The sequence below is a fragment of the Lygodium microphyllum genome, chromosome 27, assembly GCF_053477565.2.
Source record: "Lygodium microphyllum isolate KBCC chromosome 27, Lygodium_microphyllum_v1.1.10, whole genome shotgun sequence".
Taxonomy (NCBI): domain Eukaryota; kingdom Viridiplantae; phylum Streptophyta; class Polypodiopsida; order Schizaeales; family Lygodiaceae; genus Lygodium; species Lygodium microphyllum.
Window position 1 is genome coordinate 80,272,011 of NC_141161.1, and position 20,762 is coordinate 80,292,772.

At 41.9% G+C, this 20,762-nt stretch overlaps 1 protein-coding gene across 5 annotated transcripts in view; it reads left to right on the forward strand.

Annotated features, from left to right (window-relative positions):
• The first annotated feature begins 1,239 nt into the window (after positions 1-1,239).
• The window catches only part of LOC148012516 (pentatricopeptide repeat-containing protein At3g53360, mitochondrial-like), a 50,503-nt gene continuing 30,980 nt past the window's right edge, over positions 1,240-20,762 (forward strand). For 2 of the 5 annotated variants that reach the window (XM_087669461.1, XM_087669465.1), the window contains exons 1-2: positions 1,277-1,406; positions 1,532-1,621. Coding sequence is in view for 2 of the 5 variants with exons in the window: in XM_087669460.1 (XP_087525586.1) it covers positions 1,273-1,406 (134 nt within the window). In the remaining 3 variants the exon portion in view is untranslated. Of the gene's footprint in view, positions 1,407-1,531; positions 1,622-20,762 lie in introns of all 5 variants that reach the window. The other 3 variants (XM_087669460.1, XM_087669462.1, XM_087669463.1) reach the window with 2 other exon arrangements.

Here is a 20,762-nt window from a genome sequence, read left to right on the forward strand (position 1 = left end):
GGATTATGTGTTGCTTCTTGGCTTTGGCATCAATAGCTTCTCTTTGTATATGGCATCTACTTTTATAACTCCTTCTTAACCTCCTTTTAGTTATAATTATTTGTGCAACCTATACTTGGGGTCCACTACTTAGTTTTAAAGTGTGTTGGCTTATAATCACCTTAAGTTTCTTTGTGCTTTGTTGCTAGAGTGGCTTATAATCTAGTGCAATGGCTTGGATTTCAAGTTTGGGGTTCTTTAGTATGAGTCATGTATTGCTTTCACCAAATCCTTACCCCGTTTCTAGTTGAAGCATCAAGTTGAGTGTCATGAGCACATATTTAGCACCTTCTTTGATTGCTTAAATGGTGTGGCTTCAAAGACTAAAAGCAACAATGATCTTTGATACATGTATATGTTTAATAGCTTAATTGAAACTTGAATTACGTGCGAAGTAACACCGCTTTTGCCACATCTTCATGATTAGGCAAAACATAAAACCCTACTGGCACATTTAAGGCTTTCATTGCCATTATAACCTTGAATTTTCCTCAATGAGTTAGACTAGCTACCATATGGGTGGAGTTTTGCATTCTCTTAAGTATGAGTAGGGTTGACCACCATATAAGTTCTCATGATATGGTTCACTTTTACATCAATGAGCACATCTAATATTAGCTCTCTCTTAGCACCTAATTTTACCTTAAAGTAAGTAGGTGGTGTACTATTATTACATTAATTTCTAGTTTTTTTAGGTTTCCATTGGAGATTGGAGATTCATGTTGATGGCTCCTTGGAGGGTACTACTTCTTCACTCTAGTTTTACTGAAGCATTTAATTCCTTCTCGTTCCAAGGTGCATCATTCTTAAAAGTTGCACTCGAAAGGATCTTAAACCTTGAAATTTCATTTTCTTGCATGTGTCCCTTGATCGACTATAGAAGAACTAGGTCACTTTTAGCAAATGTTTATTATTGCACATGCATGTCATACAAAGCCTTCCATGTGCTTTGTTTACTATTAGGGCATGTGCTGTTAGATATGTAGTCTTTGCGAGTCATTCAAGTTCCATAAGCCTTGTGGTTCAAACATATCTATTCTACATCTCTTGCACTTCTATTCCTAAGCTAGGGACTAAGAACTCTCTAGGTAGGCATGCACATGCAAAGGAGCATTGTCCTTTTGTTATTAGCATTCCTTGTTTAAAGTAAACCTTAAGTTAGTTACCCTATAAACCCAAATCACTTAAGTTAACTAACCGCAATGTCTCAAAGAAGAATCACCTTGTGACAGCATGTGCCTCAACGAACAATGCTTACATATAACAGGATGTTGTGACACCAAAAGTCACAGTACTAGTGCGTTTTTACAGATCTTCGCAATTCCATCGCATTCGCATACCTCAAGTCCAGGACGCAACTTGATCAGGTACGAGAATTTCACCAGCTACTTGTCAATTATGTCATTAGTAATGATCATGTGATTTGGTGTGATCAATGAATGAGTGATTGGAAGTGAAGCGTAGGATTAACTATAAAGTTAGCGACCTGCAGGAGGAGGAGAATTTGAGCTGGTAGATGCAGAAGAAGTTTCCCACTATAATTCTCATCTGAATTATGACAACATCAGCCGCATCTAGCTAGGTATGCGATGCCTCCCTCGCTGAAGTTCACGATGTTGAACAAGGGAAAGGAGCCTCTTTTCCTACATGGGAAAATGCCTAAACCTCCTTGTGATAGGTTGATGCAGTTTGTCTTCATTGGCATGAGAAACACGAATCTATTAATGCCTTAGACTTCTTCATCTTGGGATCCTATGGTATCCATTAAAGCCGCTCCTGCATTGGAGACGTTGATGTGACATTATGGTCTCAATATAAATGACAATACTCCATCATCTTCCACATATTTTGCATCTAGGGATTGTTTATCGAAGCCCAACTCATTTTCCCTTCATAATCCTTCTCACAAGGTGCTTCTTCACTCAGTTGACGAGACTGATTACCTCTCAGTTGGGAAATGACAATCCACTCAAGATACAACTGGAAGTTCAAAGTCTTCATTCAGTTAGGGTTGCTGGTAGGTTTACACGATCCTTTTTGTGTGATCTTGATCTCTCTATGTTGCTCCTTCTCTTATGTAAGAACCGATTGTAAGTCATTGCAAAGACCTAGATTGGTGCTAATATGGATGCAGAGGAAACTTGATAAGCAAAAGTGCTCCACAAGGTACACCCATACGCTGTGCTTCATTTGACTATGAGCTTGGTGTCTTGTATTCTCAATTTCTGCCCTTCCTTTGCAATTCATTACACATTTAGGTTCTTTCACATTAGATTTAGAGCCTTCCTTTAGACCAACCATAGGGTGTCCAATTTTAACACACAATGTTTACGATCCACATAGAGGCCTTAGGGCTTGTGTAGCTCCCTACCTGTGTATTATCTTGCACCTTGGTGCTTCATTGCAAGGGATGGGTGCTATGCACTTTCTGTAATAAACCATGGCTGAATTATCAATGGTATCCAATAACACTCTGATGTCCATAAGAACCAGCTGAATACCACTGATTATTGATGATCATCCATTGAAAAACCAGCCATTAATAATCAATCTTATTGATGATCATAGATTGATGCAAACATATAGTTTTAGAGCCATGGTAAAAACTATATCCATCCACATATCAACCGTAGTGACTAGTACATTGTAATAGTGACCTCTGGCAAACATATTGGCAGCAAATAGTACCTTGGATGCATGTTGAATACATTTGAGATCCACTATATACATGAGGTGTCCATCACTAGAGGAGTGGAAGTGCTACCTTCCTTGAGCATCATGCAGTACTCTAGACCTCTTGCTCAATTGATCTTGCAAGAGCCTAATCTAAAGTCAGGTCCTAGTTAAAAGACATTGAGGTAAAGTTGTAACAATTGAGAGTAGTTTGCCAAGTCACTCTCTTCTATCTATTTAGTATCTAGTAGCAAGTATTCAGAAACTTCAGTGAGTATCTCCTGGAAACTTTACCTTTGATCGATCTCTCTCTCTCTCTCTCTCTCTCTCTGTGTGTGTGTGTGTGTGTGTGTGTGTCTCTCTCTTTATGTGCCAAAATTTGCTCGGGTACCAATATCTCATCCAACTCCTCAACCTTTGGTGGAATTTTTACATATATATCCTTAGCACATCACCATGAAAATGCCTTAACAAACTAACATGGAAGGGATTATGTATTTGCCTGTGTGGAGGCAATTTCAGCCTATTAGCAACATCAATGATCTTCAACACCTTGAAGGGCCCATAATAGTGCATACGTAGCTTTGGATACAACCTTTCTCTACCTTTCATCATTTTCAGCCTTGTCTTTTCAAAACATAGCAATACATAATTGCTCTCTACAAATTGCAGAGCACATGTCTATGGCAATTAGTTGCCCTCTTATGCTTTTCTTGTGATCTTTGAGATGCATACATAACCTTCTCATTGTTGAGATTCCAAAGTCAAAAAGTTCATGCTGCTCCATTAATTCCTAATTTGGTTTCCATTTGTAGCCCCAAAAAGGCTTTATTTGTATCATTTGTTAGTATTTGGGTACCACCCGAGAGAGTTAAGGCGCCACTTTAGACAATTCAATGACTCATGTGCCTACAAATAGGGCATCTTCACTCCACACTTACTCTCTCATTTGTTCTTCATCATTTCCTCATGACGCCTTAAGCCTCAGCCCTCTACCACTATTGTGTCTATTGTGGCAGATATTTGAGTTCATGGTGCTATCCAATAGATCATGATGCCATACTAGTAGATAGGCAATTTCATTCCAGAGGTCTTCTTCCCATTGCTATTAGCTCTAGATACTCCGGATTGCTGTGTTTTGAGTCCATAGGTTCTGGCGACTTGTTTTGCATCATTTCCATTGTTGTGTTTGCTGGTTTCACTCATCCCTAGAGTGGTACATCAGATTGTCTTTAGCATTATTATATGTTTCCAACTCTTGCCCCCACCCCAATACACACGCAATAGTTCCTAGCCATCATACACTTTATGGAGGCTTCATTTGCAGTAGATTCAAGCCGTCTATAGTTGATTACACCCTCTTTATCAGCCCTACATTAGATACTTGGGTTTTTATGTTTTCTTTACTTCTAAAGGGCTTCCTAGCATTGTCTACAGCCACTTACATAGAGAGATCTTCATCGACATTCTTGCCTTTTCTTCTCCAATTGGCTGCCCAATAGTCATCTTGACAACAACCATTATCTTGTGGAGATTTTAGTATGTTCTTTGTCTTTGATACTCCTAAGAATTGTATTTTACTCCCTTGTGTTATCTTTTGTCTTTTGGCGTCTAATTCGACATTTCATTGCTCAGAAGACTGTGTTTTTGCTCCCTCCATAGAGTAGCTCTTTTCCTTGTCATCGACACCTTTTGCTTAAAGGACTGCTTGTCGCTCCTATCGCAATGTCGATACCTTCCAGATGCTGTTGCCTTATCAGCTAAGATAGTGCAATTATCTTCGAGCTTTGCTCCATTGTGTCATCATGATTCAATGTTATATCATTCTTCATTCATCATCTTCTTCAATGTTTCTCAGTATTTGTTGTACACCTTGTGTTTCTCTCCACAAACCCTACCATTTCTCGACATGGTATTAGAGTAGAGGTGCTTAAAGACCTAAGGATTATTGAGAAACACGGATCCTTGAGCAAGGTTCAGCTATGGACGACAGAAGTCAATGACAAGAAGCACGATGACTGAGACTAGACACACTAATTGTTACTCGAGTGAATTCGGTTCCAAGATAGATTAGGTTGGATTCATAAATACAATCTTGAGTAGAGAGAGAGATAAGACTGAAAGTACAAAGTACAATAGCATTCATCATTTAACTCAATATCAAGTTTATGCTTTTATAGTTGTAAGATGGTTCCCCTTTCCTCACTGTGCCTATGGGATTCAGGAAACTTCTCCTAGGTTGTTGCATGTGCTTTGCTCTACTGCTCCATACAAAGAGGCTGTCTTAGGAGTGTGATTGCATGCATAACCAAAAAGCTATCTCTAAGGACATAATGCTCATGCCTTTGGCCTTTGCAAATGTTATACCTTGGACATTTGGATGGGCACTAGTAGCATTGGTCACAATGTTTATGAAGTGACTTAGTGCGAATGCACTAAGGGTACTTCAAGGTTAGGACAACCGAGTCCTATTAATAGGACTCAATGCCCTATTGTGCACATTATTGTGTGATCACTACTCTTGGACTCTTGTCCCATTGGCCATCACATTCATATACCATGATTGTGTGGGTTGGTGGTATGGGATGCCAATCCTTGGGATATGGTTGTGACTTGGGTTGCTACTAGCTCCAAGGCTTGGGAGTGAGCCCATTTGGCTTTATGGCTGGGAGGTGAGTCTGATGTCTAGTACCTTATGTCTGTGAGTGTGGCGTTGTCTCATGTGCAGTTTGGATCCTAGGGGGATGTTTCATGAGTATTAGAGTCTCAATTTGCAATTGGATGCGAGGTACAATGATGTGCACAAAGCCACTTTTGCTCATGGAATTGTAATGGTTTACACTTGACAGATATGCTTTTATCTCATTTAGGGTGGTATGGGCCACTGCTAGCAAGAAGGGCATGCACGGGAGAGACGTGTTGTTGGTGGTGGATACGACAAAGTATGTTTCTTGTCCCATACTTGTGCTTGTGTTTTTCTATTGGGAGGATGCGTGTGCATGGAATTTTTAGCTGGCTGATGAGGGAGCTAGGGGAGTTGCTACTCCAAGGCTATGGTAGACTATCATTAGTAGCTGAAATCTCGATTTGTAGAGGCATCAAAGTTTTTTTCTCTTGACAATGGATTCAATATTTGATCTTAACATTATTATTAATTTAATCTGAATTTAACATTAAATGTTATGACGATTCTTAATATTTAATGTTTTTAAAAAATATTATTATTAAACTTTATGTTGACATCGTGGTTCATATAGAAGATTTCTTTGGCTTAAAGGTTGAGGTAGCTCGATGAGAACTACTTGTCGACTAGTTGCCTCTACTTGCAGCCAACCTATTATCTTTTTTTTTTTTTGCATACTTATTGATATTCTCTAGTGATGAGTGTGACAGATTGCGGAGCACCTCATTCCGATAGTCAGGTATCTGAAAAGATATCACATGTAGAGCAACGCTTGAGGGTCATTCAAAGCTTTTGTTTTGTGAAGGAGTTCTTTGAATTTTTGTGAATATGCGTCCAAAGTTTTCTTTCCCATGTCCAACTCAAATATTAGGAAAATTTTTAATCCGGTCATCGGTTATGAAACGCTTGTGAAAAATGGATTAAAAATCTACTCATATTTCCAGCTTTGGGCGTAGCCCCATCCACCAAGCATACACCTTCCTGTGTAACATGATTTGTATTTGTCCGATATGTTGAGCATCATCAAATTGATACAAATCAAAATAAGCCATCCATTTGGCCAGCCATGAGTCGATGTTCATCTTGTCACATTCCTTCTCCCCTCAAAAGGATCAGGTTGGAATTGAAGAGGTAACATCCTCATGACTGTGGGGACAAATGAAAAATGAGGAGTATGCATCTTGGCCAATTGCCATTGCATGTCTTTGATTTGAGCTTGGAGATTTATCACTACTAGTGATGGAGATCCATTACTACTAGTGATGAATCTCCATTAGATTTGATGGAAGAAGATGCTTTGGGATGCTGCTCGTGTGTGTATTTAGGTTTGGAAGAAGCTAGATGGACATTCTCCATGTGTTGAGGCTTGATAGGAGCGGGAATATCAAAAGGAGAGACTTCACGGAGTCATAGTATCAATAAGAGAAAAGAGTGTTGAGAACAAAAAAGGTTTGGAAAGATAGAGAAATGTGAATGTTTAGAAGTTAAAGAATGTGAGAGAGAAGAGCAAAGTATAACATAAGTAATCTACATTTAATGCAGAACTGGACCATTAAAAAAACAAAGAAAAGATGGACGACAACTTCTTGCTTTCAAAGGTTTTAGAAAAGAGTAATGTGAAAAATGTGAATACTTCTCCAGAAATGCCATTATTAGAAAGCCCTAAAAAATGCAAAAATATGGCTGATTGGTACTTAGAACTAAAAGAAAAACAATCAATGTCAAGATTGGTAATCCATAATAATTTGAAAATTGCATAAATATGACAAAACGCTACTATAATGAAAATAGAATAAATAAGGAATATAAAAATGTAGATAAAGTATTAATCTACTACTCTTATGAAGCAAGAAGAATAGGAAGAAACACAAAAAAAGACTGTCCCCACCTTTGAGTTGACCACGTGGATCACAAATTGATTTAAAAAAAAAAAAGCGTTTGAGAGAGAAAGGATGAGAAGAAGTACGTAATGTGCCACGCCCATTAGGATTGCCACGCTAGGCCACGGGTGGTATCTCAAAGGTCCGCCAGTCCTCTCTTTCTCTCTCCTCAATCGCTATCTCTTCATTCTCTCCCCTTCTGTTATGAGGATATGTATTTTTTGAATCCTCACTTAATATATGGATTGATTTTTAATCACATGGTTAAGTAAATGTTGCATATGTGAGATATAATTGGGATTAGAGTAAATTTACGAGCCCCGGACCCAAGAAAATCACGGGTTATCAAAGGCAAAAGTTGCTATAAGTTATGCTGCATAGGTACTTGGTGATATCTGGTGCGAGTTAATGGCCTAGGTCATTCATTTGGCCATAATTGTTAGTCGGTGACACTAGAGAAGTGATGTGTAATGGTATTTAATACCAATCTGATGATCAAAGATGGTGTAGAGACACTCGAGAATGGAAGTTGCCTAGCCAATTTAATGATTGGCTAGTTGGATTATTTTTCTGGGTACCGAAATAATTATTAGATTGATTTTTAGTATTTAAAGATTAAAAATAAATATTTAATGATGGATAATATTAGAAAAACCATTTAGGAAGGTTACTACTTGTCAAAAATGCCCATACAAGACTGAAAAACGTCTTTAGAGGTTGGAGAGAGGCATTTTAGTGCATCTAGCGTGCAAAAGAGAGGAAAGAGATGTTGCTGGGCTGATCTGCAGCAATTGGAGGACCTTTTGAGGCAGCTAGGGGCAGGAGAAGACCGATCAACAGCAGGCGACAATATCCACAGGCTATTGAGATAGGGCAAGACAATAAATGACTAATTTTCTTTAGTTCTTTGCGAAGAAAGTTTGAATTTCCTCTCTTCTCAGTATTCTCTCTCATCTTTTAGCCTTTCTACAACCTTGCTCCAAAGATTACAACATCGAGATCACCAAAGGCTGAGAAATTTCAGATTTCTCTATTGTAAACCCTAATTTGCAGAAGAAATTAGGGTTTAACAGTGGCCTTGGGAAGTGTGCTAGAAATTGGAAGCTCCAAGACTTGGATTCAACAGGGACAAAGTTGTTTTCAGTCAAATTCAAGTGGAGGGACAAGAAAATCAATGAATTTGGGGCATTTTTCATCTCCATCAAAGCAGGTGAAGGCCAATTCACTGTCCAAATCAAGGGTTAAATCAGATTGAAGATTTGTTGGTCATTTTAGATAGCAAGGGGAGTTGGAATACCGAAAGGGATTGGGAAAATCGCATCATATATCAACTTCTTCTTCAATTAAGTCAAAGAAATACTGAAAAGGGCATCAGTTTTGGGGCCAACAGAGTGTCCATTGTCCAAGATTGTGAGTTAATTTGCATTTCTTAGTTTTGTAATAAATGTTGCTATTGTAACTAAGTTGGAATCAGGGAATTACCACCCATCTATGGAAGGAAAACTTGTTTCACCTTCAATTATTGGATTCTCTCTCTCTGTCTCCCCTCTCCCCCCTTGATTGTTAGAGTCTATCAATAGTTGGAGACTCTCTTTCTCTCTTGATCAACATCAATAGTCAGATTTTGAGCAAGTATAAAGTGATGTAAAGAAAATACCCTAACACAGAAGCATAAACAGAAACCGTACGACAAAGCACAGACTGATAAAAGAACACAGTTAGGGTTAGTGTTAGGGTAACTCATAGACAATGAACACAGTTAATAAATGAAATGATATGACTACTAATAATACGATGCTCATGCAGCAAACACACTATGCAGTGAATGAATACTGAATCTTGAACTCCCTGAAGCTGAAGAAGTAGGGGAGGGTGTATCCAAGCCGATGCTGGGTAGCAGGTACTGAAGAACCGGCCGGTTGACCGCTTTGGTCAAGATATCTGCAAAATTATCTGATGAAGGCACAAACTCTAGCCGAATAGTGCCTTGCTCAACCTGCTCTTAGGAAAAGTGGAAGTGGACTCCCACATGCTGTGTCCGTGGTGTGATGATCGGATTGCCCGCCGCAAGGGCAATGGCACTATGATTGTCGCAGTAGACAACTGTGGGAGAGTCACATGGAAAATGAAGCGCCGCTAGTAAACTTCTCTGATAGATGGCCTCAGTGGTGTCATCGAAGAGAGCCCGGTACTCAGCTTCGGCCGTGGAAGCCACCACCGTCTCTTGCTTACGGCTGGACCAAGAAATGGGAGCCGTGCCCAAGGTAAAGAGATAGCCACCATGGGAACGCCGGGTGTCAGGATCTCCTGCACAATCAGAATCAGTGTATCCCTGCAAACATAAACCAGAACCATATGTCAATCCATAAGAAAAAGTACACCGTAAATAACGCAACACACGAAGACGTGCAATCCAATGTAACATCCTAGGTGTTGTGAAATACTAATTGAGTAATCTAAATCTGGCCTAGTGCGAATTAACCAAAGAAGTTTTCCTACAATAGAACGATAGGTGTGTGCATCGAAGGGCTGTCTGTTAGCAGAGTATTTATCTGCTCATGTGTGAGTCTGAGCTTAATCTGGGCTGGGCATTTTTATTAGGTATTTTAGGTATTTTTTTGGTGTGGCATTTTATGCCAGTGGAGCATTTTATGCACCAGTCGGACAGCATTAATGCTGTCCGACCAGCATTATTGCTCCCCACTTTTCCAGCCTATTTATACTCAGTGGCTCCTCCTCAGTCAGTCACTTCACCATCTGCAGACGCTGTGGAGAGAGGAGCCAGTGCCAGTGCCAGTGCCAATGCCCACGCAGCCAGTGACTCACTGTTGTATGCGACTGTCTCGTGTTCAGATATATGGATTCCATTTCCCGTGCATACATTTGAGTTCTCATCTGTATCGTGTTCTTTTCTTTTCTCTTTTTGTCTTGTGTTTCAGCAGTTTATTTCAGCACATGTTTATGCTTCCACCGCTGCTCCACTTCTGACATGGTATCAGATTTCAGGATCTATGCTCCTGCTGTAGTTTCTTGCTGATTTCAAGACTATTTTCCCCTTTTCTGATCAGGCGGCTGCTGCTCCATATAGGCGACCTGTTTGACCTGCGTTTTCTGCAGTTTTGCCATCGCCTGCTGCCTACGCACCCTCTGCTGCCTGCGTTTTCCATCAACAGCTGCTGGCGACAGTTTTCTACCTGTTTTTCTGCAGTTTACAGTCTGCGTTTTGCTGATTCAGCATCTCTCGTGGCTGGGTGACTGTTAATTCAGGCCGTTTTTGCTGTTTTTGGCAGTTTTTGACTGATTTTTTGACTTTCTGCAGCAGATTTTGTCTTCTATTGATCAGATCTTGGGTTATCTTGCATGTGAACTCTCATTTTCTGTAGTTTGTGCTTGTGTTTTGGCTGTGTTTCCTCTCTCAATTCCATCTCTTCTCTACTTCTCTTCTTATCCTCTCCATATGGCTCCTCCGTGCACTTCCACTGATGATAAGTTACATGGACCTGATTATCTCACATGGAGTGCTGTCATGAAAGCTTGGTTTGTGCAGAAGTGGTTATGGTACATCGTCTGTGGAGCTATTGCTCGACCTCTCCCGTTACCTCCTGTAGGACATCTCCTGAAGTATGGCAGAAGTTGCAGCAGATGTACAAGGCACCTTCCACCATGCGGGCAGTCACACTTTATGGCCAGCTCCAGTAGATGAAGTTTGAGCCGAAAGATACTATTCAGTCTTTTCTTCTTCGTGTTACGCAGGTATAGGACTAGCTTCGGCACATGCAATCTGCTCTTCTCGAGGCGCATCTCGTCGGGACGGTCCTCTACAAGCTCCCCCCGGAGTTTGATGGAGTGGCCAATGCTTTGCGGGCGCAGACATCATCGACTCCTGTCAGTTTTACACATATGACCTCGATGCTTCTTGAGCATGAGACATCCTTGAGATTACAGGGGCGGCTTCCGGCACATTATGGAGGTGAGGCTTATATAGCTTTAGAGAGGGGTGACGGGAAGAAGAAGTCGAAGGCCCAGTGTTACCACTGTGGCAAGAAGGGACATTTGCGGAAGGACTGCAAGATGTTAGCGGCTTCCCGGAAGAAGGAGCAGAAGAAGAAGCGGGATGTTGACTCTACCGATGAGTACTCTCCTTCATCAGACTCCGACTCAGATTCTCCGACCAAGGTGAAGTCCAAGGCGCGGAAGGGATTCTCTTCTTCGGATCGCGGGAAGGGCTTGGTGACCCCTTCCTCAGCTGCTTTCTAGTGGTGGTGATGAGGTCATCCCTCACGACTCTCTTGTGCCAGAGAGGGAGTGTGAGCGGGTGTTTAGATGGGGCAGCCGCGCCTCATCTATACTTTTCTACAGGTGCACAGGTTCCAGAGAGGGACGTCCCTGACGCATTGACTTCAGTCTGGCGGAATCAAATCCTGGAGCTGGGATTGACATCCAGGTTCATGATGAGCTGGTTATCTGACAGAGAGCGGGAGGCTTTCGTCTGGAGCTCACATGAGGGGACACTTTGGCGGTCTGGCCAAAGGCGGGGAATCCATGGTCACCTATGTTCAGGGGCATTTTTGACAGGATGGTCTTGTATGCTACTGCGAGATATTGGTGATGGACACAGAGACATGCTATGATCTTCTCTATTTTCAGGTGTTTGGTACGATCGACATCGACATCAGGTTCTCTCCGAGGCACCTTGGTGGTGGCTTGATCACCCACTGCTTGGGTATCCATGGTTCTACTTGGTGGTTCTATGTTGTATAGTTTCTGATTCCTTTTCATTGTACTATTGTATTGTATCAGATCACTCATGATCTGAGAGAGGGTGTTAGCAGAGTATTTGTCAGCTCATGTGTGAGTCTGAGCTTGATCTGGGCTGGGCATTTTTATTAGGTATTTTAGGTATTTTTCTGGTGTGGCATTTTATGCCAGTGGAGCATTTTATGCACCAGTCGGCCAGCATTAATGCTGTCTGACCAGCATTATTGCTCCCCACTTTTTCAACCTATTTATACTCAGTGGCTCCTCCTCAGTCAGTCACTTCACCATTTGCAGACGCTGTGGAGAGAGGAGCCAGTGCCAGTGCCAGTGCCCACGCAGCTAGTGACTCACTGTTGTATGCGACTGTCTCGTGTTCAGATATATGGATTCCATTTCCCGTGCATACATCTGAGTTCTCATCTGTATCGTGTTCTTTTCTTCTCTCTTTTTGTCTTGTGTTTTAGCAGTTTATTTCAGCACATGTTTATGCTTCCACCGCTGCTCCACTTTTGACACTGTCCTAGGGTATCCTTCGACAAGTGGACAGTAGGATCAAGAGGCGTGGCCACTGGCCGTGTCTGATCCGAAGTGTACCGTTCCACAAGCTGAAGGGCGTACTTCTGCTGTGACACAAAAATACATCCTCCAGAACGAACTACCTCCATCCCCAAAAAATAGGACAACAAACCAAGGTCTGTCATTTCAAATGTAGCTTTAAGCTTAGAATTAATGGCAGTAGAATCTAAACCTGTGATGAGTAAGTCATCAACGTATAGCAGGATATAGCTAACCCCCTCTGGTGTGGATCGAACATATAAGTTCGGGTCATAAGGGGTAGAATGGAATCTATATTCTATGGAACCAAGACCGCGGCGCTTGCTTTAGCCCATAAAGAGCTTTCTGCAAGCGGAATACCTTATCCCTAGGGTTCCTTGAAGGAAAGCTCGGTGGCTGCTCCACATAGACTTCCTCCTCCAGGTATCCGTTTAGGAAGGCACTCTTGACATCCATCTGATGTATCGGCCAGCCGTGGTGAGCGGCGAGCGCGAGTAGCAACCGAAAGGAAGTCAACCGTGCAATAGGGGCAAAGGTCTCTTCATAATCAATGCCGTGCTTATGTCGAAACCCTTGCACTACAAGGCGAGCTTTGTACTTGTCTAAAGTCCCATCAGCTTTTAGCTTTGCCTTAAAAATTCACTTTGTCCCGATGACTTTCTTGTGGCTCGAACAATCCACCAATGTCCAAGTCTCATTCAAGTCAATACTCTCTAGCTCCTTTTCCATGGCCTCTCGCCATTGAGGATGCTGAAGAGCCTCTTGCCATGTATCCGGCTCAGAATGCGCTATGTAATCAGTTGTAAACAGTGTTGCAAATGATGCCTGAGGAGCAAGCCGGGTAGATCTTCTAGGTCCTTCCGGATAGGAATCCGGTTGTAGGATCCTTGAATCCCGCATGGTTTGCTAGTACCAATGAGGTAATGGGTCTCGTGAAGGGGGCCTGGGAGCTGAAGAAACTGCAGGACTGTCAGGAGCGGGAAGTAGACCAGGCTCAGTAGGCACGATCTCGGATGATGTTGAAGAAGGAAATGGATTGGAATTTGGTGCAGAAAACTGCACAATATCCCTCTCGTCAAAAAAAACATCTTGCCTAACGATCACCTTGTTTGTCCGAGAATCGAACAAATGATAGGCTTTCGCTTCAGAGGAATATCCCACAAAAATAAGGAGATCAGCTCGGGAAGTAAGCTTACCTATCTTGTCATCAGGCGTGTGTGTGTACGCACGACATCTGAAGACTCTGAAATGGAAAATAACAGGCCGAGAGTCAAAAAATGCCTCATACGGGGGTCTTTTGAGGAAGAGCCGCAGTTGGGCACCGGTTGAGGATATACACCGAAGTGTTAACAGCCTCGACCCAAAGGTGCTCAGGAAGCTCTACTGCGAACAACATAGAGCATGCCATTTCCATGACTGTGCGGTTCCTATGCTCTAGGACTCCATTTTGAGAGGGGGAGTTGGTAGAGGTGAGCTGGTGAGAAATGCCATGCTTCTGTAGAAACTCGGAAAACTCGTGGGAGATAAGCTCACCACCGCTATCACTCATGCACCCGACAGGATGACCGGTCTGGTTATGAACCAGCAGCACCCAAGCAGAAAAATATGTGAAAGCATTTGACTTATGCTTGAGGAAGTACACCCACATGTATCGAGAATGATCATCCACCCTTCCCTTTCAAACTTATGCAGTGGAGACTGATTTCTTTAATGGGCAACATAAACACTTACCTGCTCTTGTGCATCCATACCAATATGGGTTTATTAAGGGCAGAAACATTCTCCACAATATCCTAAATGTGCAGATGACCATAGATTACGTATGACACATGTAGGAAGAGGTTGTTTTGGTGCAGTTGGGGACTTGGAGATGGCAATTGATTTCCTGGAATGGTCTTTTATTGCTGATCTCATGCAAGCTATGGGCTTTGGGCCTCGTATGTCCAGGTTAATCTACACCATGAGTATGGGTGCTACTTCTCGTGTTATGCTAAATGGTGGAGTCAGTGATCCCTTTTCCCTTGCATGCTACCCTCTAAGTCCTCTCCTTTTTGTGGTGGCTACTCACCCCATTCTTTCGATTTATCAAATCTTGTGGATACGGGTCTGTTAGCTGGTTTATCTCTCCCTTCGCAACAACATTTTATTGGTCAGGCCTATGGCTAATGATATATTTATGGTTGTACAAGCAGATGCATCTTATCTTTGCAAAGCTTTAGATGTTTGGGAATGGTTTGGACATGTGTCCGCCGGTCTCCATATCAATGCTGCCAAATCTTTCCTTATTGCTTGCACTGGCTCAAATTTACCTGAGTTGGGATGGTAGGGTGTGGTTGTTTAGTTGGGAGACATTGCCAGGCATCTTGGTTATCCCTTGGGTCTTGATGTGTAGGCCGGACTCTTGCTGAAATGAATATCGCAAAAGTTGGAAGCCAAGTTTGTTTATTCGAAATCTCAAGCTTGGCCATTTAATGTGCGCCTGAAAGTGGCGCAGATCATTATGGTCCCCATGCTAAAGTAAGCCATTGCTGCCTTGAAGGATCTCACCCAGCAGTTCTGTTTTGTGTTGTGGAAGAAAGATTGTGCATGCTAGCATTTCACAGATATCTTGGACTAATATTTGCACCCTGAAAACAATGGCTGGTGGGGCTGTTCCGGATGTTGAGGCACATATGACAGCCCTTCGTTGGTCTCTTTTTCAGCCATTGTGTGCTGGCCAACAACTCCAGACTGTGAATGACTGTGTTTTTCTCGAGGATCGGGGTCTTTGGCTTGGTAATATGAAGATTCAAGGATTGTGATGGCATGTGCTTAATCTAGAAGTTCTGTTCTCTTCATCCATTTCAGTTTTCATGAGGCTGCCAATTCATTGCAAATGGAAATTTTGGTAGCGTCTCACTGCTTTCTTGGGAAGGAAAATCGGAGGAGAGGCCCAAGTTTAATTGCATGACTTGTCTTGGATTGGTCTCCATGGTTGGTGCCATTCTCTTGTCTCAAGATGCATCGATGTCTTTTTGTGCTATCACACAGGTCTTCCAGGTCCTCGTAGCTACTGCGACCTTTGGGGCAAGGTCTCTAATCTTCTGTAGGACCGGTAGCCCCTCTTGTTCTCAATTCTGATTGTCCCTAGTAGGATTAGGACCTTGCAAGTCATCTGATCCTTGAGTCTTCTTCGGTTAATCAGATTTATCATCTCATGACCCAAGATCACTCATGGTTGACCAGCAAAGCCAATGCCCTTTGGGGATTGCGTGAATCTCCAACTTGGTGGAAATTGACAGTGATGAAGGAATAGATCAACAAGACGCCATTCAAATGTAAGGCATTCATTTGGAGAATGTTGTTGGATGGCCTCCCCCTTGCATCAGCTCTTCACCACAAGGCTATTTCCAATGAGAATTGTTTCTTCTGTACCACTGCAGTTGAATCTCCTTGTCACAGATTCATTTCTTGTCCTTTTGCTTGGAAGATTTGGGCACTCCTTTCTGACATTTGGCATGCTGTATTGGAAACTAGGATGAATCCTTTTGATTGGGTCTTTGATAAAGCCAAATGTCAAGGTCCATCACAACCTCATATGAAGATGCTATTTCACTTTCTGTGATTTTGGGGTTGTTGGCATATTTGGGTCACTTTTGGGATCAAACCTGCACTAGTTTTTACATTGCTTGCTGATTAGTTTTTGCAATTAGTTTGTGATGAGTTTGAGGTCACATTTGTAGCAGTTTGCGATCAATTCTCAAATTAGCAAGTGATCAGTTTATAATCAAATAGATTATGCCCAATTTTCAATGGTTTACAGCCGGTTCCATGGATAACAACATGTTAGTAAATGCCATTGACAATTTCAACCATGGTTTATGGTAAGAATATGTTTCACTATGGTTGTGGAGTTAGAATAGTTGAGAAACATGAGTTATGGATACATCCAATGGGTTTCTAGTAATAGTTGTTGGGTGTAAAGGCCCTTATGCTACTCCCGTGTGTATATTACTTTACACATGTGAACACACCCTTGCAGGTGTAAGTGTACCGTACCATAAGTATAAATACATTCTTTTATTCTTTGTATGTACCAGAGTGGTGCACACCTATCCCTTGACTCTTCACTCACTCACTGCTCACTCAACAGTTGTAGACACCTCGATTGGTGCACATATCTTGAATGCTTCCTTTCGCACTCTTCAAACTGGTATCGGAGTGTTGGAAAACGTTTTTTTGTGTGCTTGAGGACTGAAGCATGCAGTTGCGTAACCAATAGTCATTGGCAGTCGTGATAGTTTACATTGGTGACAGGCAAGCATGACAACAAGTGAGATAGTTCCAGTAGGCGACAGCTGTTGGGAGCAGCTCGCAGGGCACAAACTGTAGTTGGCAGCACGTTTAGTAGCCAGTGGGACAGGCGACAGGCTAGCGGGTCTGTTGCAGGTAGGTTGAGTAGTAGTGGGCATCACGCTTTCAGCAGGCGATAGGTGCAGGGGTGACACGCTTCCAGCAGGTCGACGTGCGTGCAGGTTTGGCGGCTAATAGCGCTTGGTCAACATCATGACAGGCTTGATTTTCCTCTTTTTTTAGTATTATTTTGCAATTTTGTCTTCTTTTTCCTTTACCTTGTGTTCGTGGGCAGAAACACAGGCTTCAAATTTGTGCAAAATTACATCTGAAAATTTGGGGCTTTTCCCAGATTTGATGCTGGGCATGCATAACAGTGACATTTGACCGAGAAATTGCAGACATTGGGTGCATATGTCCTGGAAATTTTGGGGCTTTTCATGTATAAGTAAAATTTTACTCAGCTGAGCCAATTTCGTTGTAATTTGTGTACATTTGGAGCCCAAAATTTGGGGGTTTTGCAGAATTTGTGAAATTTTTGCAACATTTGCTTGTATTTGATACTCAAGAGGATGTATTGATGCGATTGGGGTAGATTCACTGCAAAAATTTTGGGGCTTTTCACATCGGTGATGCATTTTGAGTCGATTTGAGCTTTGATAGTGAAATTACAGCAGATTCACTGCTAAGTGGGAGAAATTTAAACTTGGGATGTTTCAAATGTTATAAAGGGCAGCTTCTCTTGGTACATATATTGCTGAATGCTCATTATGCAGTGAAACAATGGTATATACAGCACTTGGGTTATTGCATTTGGGCATTATGGTGATGTATTACTGAAGTGGAAGCTGTCACTTATGCAAATGTATCAGATTTGATTCGTGTACATGCTGTAATCTTTTTTTTTTGCAAATAAAGTGTGGCTAATTATATAACCTCAGAAAAGACGTGAATACAAAGAAGTCCTCATGCTCAACAGACCAAGCTGGAGCTGGTGAAAGTCACAGATACATCATATATACAAGCCTCTCAAGGCGGTTTGGGGGGGATAGGGGCAAGAAGCCATGGAGGGGGGGTGTATCGCCATCTAGGGCTTCTAGAGCTCTGCTAAGGTCGCCTGTACTGAAAATCTCTCTTTGCCGAAAGCCACCTAACACCGCACCTTCCAGATATGCCAACTAGTAAGACTCCCTATGATTTCCCATACCTCAGAGTGGTTTGCTGTGGGCTCCAGTACCTATCTAAACCCACCACTGCGCACGACCCTGCCTCAATAATGAATATCGTATCCACTGAAGACGGATCCCAAGTCTGTGACCACAAGTCGGAGTGTAGGAGTGCTGAATAGTGAATGGCAGCAGGCTGGTCACCAAAACGCAACAGTCTGGAGGCTAGAAACTAGTAAACACAGCAGTGTACCACCGATCGGAGGTTGGAAACTGTGTATAGTCTGCTGTAAATAGCAGGCTGTAACAGTGTCTGAGAGTGTTAGGGCCTGCAATGCTGAAAACGCAAGTTGGCTGACCCTGGAGAAGATGGACAGCATGCTGAACAGCAGTCTAGGATAGTCTGGAGTAGTCGCCAACAGCTGAGAGCTGTCGCCTACAGCAATGGACAGGCTGAAGATAACGTGGCTGCAGTGTGGCTGCAGTCGATGATGGCTGGACAGCAGATGGAGGCGGGCTGTAGGCTGGAAACTGGGCGCCAACAGCAGCAAAGGGTGTGTGGGTTGGTATAACTTGCAAACAAGGATAATGACTGAATGGGGGCAGCCTATCTATTTATAAATGTGGAAGGGCGCCCCAAAAATTAGGGTTTCCACTAAACTCTCTCGAACTGCTCCCGTTTTAGGGTTTCCACTGTCTGTGTGCGAGTCTAACCCTGATATACGTGAGTTCTGGTCCAGGCGCCCAATCGGGCCATATAGTGGAAGTGTGAACTATATTTTCTCTAACCACCGTGTGGGTCCACCATAACCTATGACCACTCATCAGTGGCCAGCTGCAATGCACTTTTCTTTATATCTAATTAGTGCAAAGGAAACAAATTTAATAAATCATTATATAGACAAATTAATGAAAAAGGATATAAATTCTGTTTCTATAGAGTTGTGATAGCCCCTTAGCTTTTTTTCAGCTGTCCTCAGCTAAAAAGCTTCTTGATATGGCTGAAGAATGTCTGGGTAATCCTTCATGAATTTTTCATCTACCCACTGTGCATCTGTTGTGGGTAGATTCTTGAATTTTAGTAAGAATTTTCGTGTCACAAGGCCACTTCTCGTGGTTCGATCCTTGTGAAACAAAATCTGTTCAGGTTCCAAGAGTTGCTCTGTTTCTTCAACTTCTGGGGGATCTTTAGTAATGGGTTCCTTTGGTTCTGGTCCTATGTAAGGTTTTAGCAAACTTATATAAAAAACATTCTGTATTTTCCAATGAGCAGGAAGCTCAAGTCGATAAGAAACTTCATTTATTTTCTCAATCACTTTGAAGGGTCCAAAGTATCTACTGGAGAGCTTTGGAAAAGATGAATTTTGACCGGAATCTTGTTTGAGGCTGCTTTTATCAAACTTTAGCAAGACATATTGACCTTTTTCAAAAGCCAAAGGTCTTCTTCGTTTATCTGCTTGCTTCTTTTGTTGCTCTTGGGCAACTTTGATAGTGGCTCGAACTTGATCCATTGCTGTTTTTAAATCTGAAGCAAACTCATCAGCAGCAAAAATCTTATCTTTAGTACGAATAATTGGAGGAGGAATCACTTTACCTTGTACTATTTCATTTGGAGCTTTCCCTGTGGATATCCAAAAGAGTGAGATTCATCACCTTTGTTTGGCCGTCAGTTTGAGGATGAAAAGCTAAGGAGAACTTTAGAGTGGTTCCCAAATTCTCAAATAAAGCATGCCAAAAGTTACTTGTGAATTTGGAGTCTCTATCTGAAATGATCTCAGAAGGTATACCATGTAATCTGAAGATATGTTGAATGAAAAGTCTTGCAGCTTGTGTGGATTTCAATGTTTTATGACATGGAATAAAATGTGATTGCTTGTTGAATCGATCAATTATGACCCAAATCATATCATGACCTTGAGGTGTTCTTGGAATACCTGAGATTTAATCCATTGTGATAGATTCCCATGGATCTTTGGGCACTCGAAGAGGTTGCAACAATCATGGTCTTCTGCCTATCATACTTGGATTTTTTGGCATACTAGACAAGCCTCAATGAAGTTATGTGTATCTCTTCGTAATGTTGGCCAATAAAAGTAGCGCTCAATTGCACTTAGAGTGGCTGCCCTCCCTCTATGCCCTGCATAAGGGGATTCATGACTTTCTTTAAGCACCTTTTGTCGAACAAGAAGAGTGACACAAAGGCAATTGTTCATGAGAAGGTAACTGCCTTTGATGGAATAATCTGGATGAGAATCTCCTTGTTGTAAATTTGACCAAATTGCTGCAAAATAAGTATCTTCATCATAAGTATTCTTCATCGTTTGAAAATCTTCATGATGAGCCACTGTAATAGTTGCAATGCGAGGCACTTTAGAAAGTGCATCAACAACTACATTTTGTTTTGAAAATGAAACACAGACAATAAATTTTCCCATCTTGCATGTTTCTCTTGCAAATGCTTTTGAGTCTTGAAATACTTCAAGCTCTGATGATCAGTTTTAATAAGGAATTTATTGCCTAAAAAATAATGTTTCCATATCTTCAAAGCATGAACCACTGCTAAGAGCTCATTTTCATAAATGTCATACCTTTTCTCCACATCATTTAGACGGCGGCTTTCAAAGGTTACGGCATGGCCTTCTTGATTTAGCACTGCACCAATACAATCACCGCAAG